Source organism: Bicyclus anynana, chromosome Z (genome assembly GCF_947172395.1).
Source record: "Bicyclus anynana chromosome Z, ilBicAnyn1.1, whole genome shotgun sequence".
In the NCBI taxonomy this organism is placed as follows: Eukaryota; Metazoa; Arthropoda; class Insecta; order Lepidoptera; family Nymphalidae; genus Bicyclus; species Bicyclus anynana.
Window position 1 is genome coordinate 13,291,764 of NC_069110.1, and position 4,215 is coordinate 13,295,978.

Sequence of the window (4,215 nt, forward strand, 5' to 3'; positions counted from 1 at the left end):
TTAACGCATGATAACAAATAATGAAATTTATCAATATCTGAAAAGTCTCGGCTATGCACCAACGAATCAAATGTATCGTAAAACGTTGGCCAATTTTCTATGTCCCCATTAAATTCGAACAACGTAAGTTTCGGCAGTGATGGCGTTGACACGTCACACTTTTTTTGTGTACTAGTCTGTAACTTACTTTGATATTTTCGCGCAGTCACGCTACATAACTCATACAAAGTATCAAATGCGTCCAGCTGTGCAGTGGACATTTTTGCACTTGGCTTAAGCTGAATTTCAATTTCGAGCATCTCCATTATAGTATTTTCGAATTTGGTTTTAATACTATCTAATTCCGAGTATTGAGCCACGAAAGTCTGCATTTTATTTATATCGTCTTTAACCCTAGGTAACTAAACTATATTTGTAGATACACAGTAACTAAACTTTCGTCAGATAGACTACGCAATAAAAAACGTAAAAAAAATCAAAAGTATTTATTAATAACAGGAAATGGTTACATGGCACTTAACTTTGGTTTATTAGGAACTGATGTGAAAGACATTTAACCATAAATCACTATTCCGCGCAGCTACTACACATGTCAATATTGTGCGACCCACAAATGGCATTTTTGCATCTCATGCACCGATGTTTTGTCATCCTGCGAGCCTTCGATGGACATAAATAACATATTTTGCGTACATTGGTCACAGAATGAACAGGAGTTTCAGGTTCTGAAGACTCGCCAATAATATCTTTTATCATGACCTTGATGTCACGCCTCAAAGTCACCGTTTGTAATCGCTCCCGTAGCCAAGGCTCCATCAGTTGATCTCCCATCTTCATGACAAAATCGCGTCGTAGTGTCGGCTTCTTCTTATTTCTTAAGTTGTTTGAGATGTAAATAGCGTAGGCATTGATACTAGCTAGATTTAACATATTATAAAAAATGCATAACGGCCATCTGTTAGTTTTTCGGTTGACACACATATTTGAGCACATTTGATCAACCGTGTCTACGGCACCCTTTGTACTGTTATAAAAGTGAATTATTTCCGGTTTCCCTGTCGTCACTTCAATATTTGGTTGATCGTGAATTGTGGACAGCACAAAAACCACTTTGTTTGACTTAGCTTTATATGAAACTAATGTCTTATCGCCATCGTAACAAAACATCGAAGTTCCAATGGCACGAGACCTAGAATTTTTAAGTTTTCCAGGAATTTCCCGTTTGTTACTTCTCAAAGTCCCCACTAAAGTCAAATTATAAGGTGACTGTAACAGCTCATCAGCCAAAGATACAGACGTGAACCAATTGTCCATCGTTATGTTACGATTGGTGCCGTGTAAAGGAGTTGTTATGTTTTTTATGAAGAATGTAGCCAATGGTTGTTTTTGGGTATCGGTTCCTTTTCCCAGGTACGGAATTGCATTTATTACATATTTACTATTGACATCTGCGGCCATTACAAGTTTTATCCCATATTTGTTTGGTTTATTAGGAATATATATTCTAAATGGGCATCTTCCACGAAAGCCAACCAGTTGTTCATCTACAGTAATATATGATCCAGGCGTATACCATTTTTGAAAGTTATTAATCATATTTTGCCACAGTTCACGTATGTGTGTGAACTTGTCCTCTTTTCTTCTGTCATCTCTTGTTTGCTTTTCGTCAAAACGCAGACATTTTATGAGAAAATTGAATCTTTCTGCACTCATACAGGCTTTAAAAATTGTGCCTGATCTTTGAGTATTGAACAGGATGCGAGTTGGCAAATGATTGCTCTTCATAGCTGCGGCGTTCAATAACAAACCGAGCAAAGCTTTTATTTCTGACAAACTAGTCAATGAAACGGTATAAGATTCATGTTTATATTTATTCCTTTGAGTAAGAATCTCTGCATTGGTAAATGTCACAACTTGTTGCAGCATATCATCAGTTATGAAAAGCCGAAATAAATCTATTGGTTCCTGTAATTCCCTAGCTTCTCCTCTTGGACCTGGTATAAAATGTACGATATTCCGTCTCAAAGTACGAGTAGTGGCTGATCTAGGTACAGACGACCATTTATGTTGGTTTTTTCCATAAAGGAATCGGGAAGTTGATTGAAGAACACGTTGGTTACCTTGGTTTGAGGTTTGAGGAGAATTTGTTTCATAAATATCCCCCAAAGAGTCATCAGAGTCTATAATTTGAGTTCTTTGTCTCTTACTTGGTCGTATGATGCCATCCTCAGGTTCCGAAGATTCATTTGAGAATTCTGAATCGGAAGTGTTAAGATGTATTTCTTCCTCCACGTTATCCTCTGTCTCTGAGGCCGTATCATTTGAACCCTCTTCATCATCTTCCGCTTCTTCTTCGAGCCATTTACTTATCTGCTCTTCTTGTTTTCTCAAATCCATCTAAAAATAAGAAAAGTTGCAAATCATATAATCAAATAAACAGATACAACAAAAAAAGATTTCATAAAATATAAACTTTTCGTAGTTCATTTCACTTATACAGGGTGATTCGGTCTTTAGTGCGGATATTTTTTTTCGTGGTTCTGTATCATTAATAGAATATAAATCTACAAACAGTTCGATACATTTTTTGTATTTTTTTTTTTAATTTATGTCTCTAAAATAACAAAATAATGTACATATTATTACTAAACCAGATATATTCAGCTTAAAAGTGATCTGGTGACGTCCTTTAGGTATCAAACGAAAATAAAATAAACGCACAATAGGGTGACCCTAAAATTCTGTTCAAAAGTAAATAACTTTAGCTAACGATAATTTTGTTATTTTTGAGTTAAAAAAAAAAAGAAAAAATACGTGATCATTAAATTTTGTTTATGTACAAAATATAAAAATATCCGCACTAAAAAAATTTTCTTCCTGTATATAATTATAATAGTATAATATATAATTTAATAGTAAAATACATCAATTGAAATAAAACTTAAAGAAATACTTCATGTAAGTTGTGTATAAATAAGAAAAAAAAAACAAAAACTAATCATACGTACCTTTGCAAAAAAACGTACGTTGTAACTAAACTTTCGTCAACCAGGCAACGATATAGCCGTAGGTCACCTCCTAATTATCGTGTGACGGCAACCGAGTCACTCGATGAACTATTGGCACCAATCAGGAAGGTAAACAAAGAGTGGTGGGTGCGGGGCGCGGGGAAGTAAGTGCACTTGACTTTCTCGGAGAGGGGCGTCGTCGCGTAGACGAATGTTTAGTTATCTAGGGTTAATACCTTTTGAGGAATCGATTAGTTTTTGCACTTTCGTAAAAAGATAATCTCGTTTGAAATTCAGAGTTTTTAACTTTAATTCAAGCATTTCAGTACGCGTGGGTTCCGCCATCTTTGAACGGTATGAAATTTATTGCTGCAAAATGTTGCACACACAAGAAAATTGCCTTTTTTTTGCTTAAATATATATGAAAATACAATAAATATTGATAGATTGGATAAAATATGATTAAATATACGAATAATACTTGCAAATACAGTAAATATACGATATATTTATGACTTTGAGGTTACACTATAGGTATTTTACACAAATAATAATGATAGAATCGGCTCGTAAGGCCAGAAATGTTGGGTATATCGAAGGACCGTAATATTATATATATGTTGCTGGTTCAGGGGTTGCGTTCAATACCTATAGTTGTGATGAAATCTGCAATTACCAATAATTGACTCACCCAGTTGACCGGCAGAAAAACGGCTGGAACGCCCAATGCTTCACTGGCGGCGGGATCCCTTTATATGCACGGCACAAAACATCACCCAGGGTGGTACAAAGTTCAGTTTTCACGGAAAACAGCGGTAAAAGAGTTCTCGAATTCTAGCAAGCTGAGGCGGTTACGAACCGGCTAGCATTCAGAGTAATTTCGTACTATACTGACGGTGGCGACGCGTGCGTCGATTAATGTTGGCGGCATTGGCGAAACTAGCCAATCGCAAGCCGTCAGACGGGCGGTAGGTTCAATATTACCAATTGCAGAAATCAAAACAACTACAGATTAATAATTATCGAACAAAATGTATGGATGAAGGTTATTCCAAATACTGGTATCTTTACCTGTATACTGTTTGGCTCTAATTTTTTGTAATCATGAGTGACAAATGTGTCACTCATGATTACAAAAAATTAGAGCAAATCAACTGGCAGGCAGCGTGTGTTTTAAATGACTTACAGTGGAATTCATAGTCGTGAA

The 4,215-nt window shown here is 35.8% G+C and overlaps 1 protein-coding gene across 1 annotated transcript; it reads right to left on the reverse strand.

Moving 5' to 3' along the window:
• Positions 1-470: 470 nt before the first annotated feature.
• On the reverse strand, positions 471-3,236 carry LOC128199722 (piggyBac transposable element-derived protein 4-like). The gene is made up of 2 exons (XM_052890682.1): positions 3,009-3,236; positions 471-2,397 (listed from the first exon to the last, which is right to left on the reverse strand). The coding sequence occupies exon 2, from the start codon at positions 2,395-2,397 to the stop codon at positions 568-570; it is 1,830 nt and encodes a 609-aa protein (XP_052746642.1). The 5' UTR covers positions 3,009-3,236; the 3' UTR covers positions 471-567.
• Between the last annotated feature and the right edge of the window lie 979 nt (positions 3,237-4,215).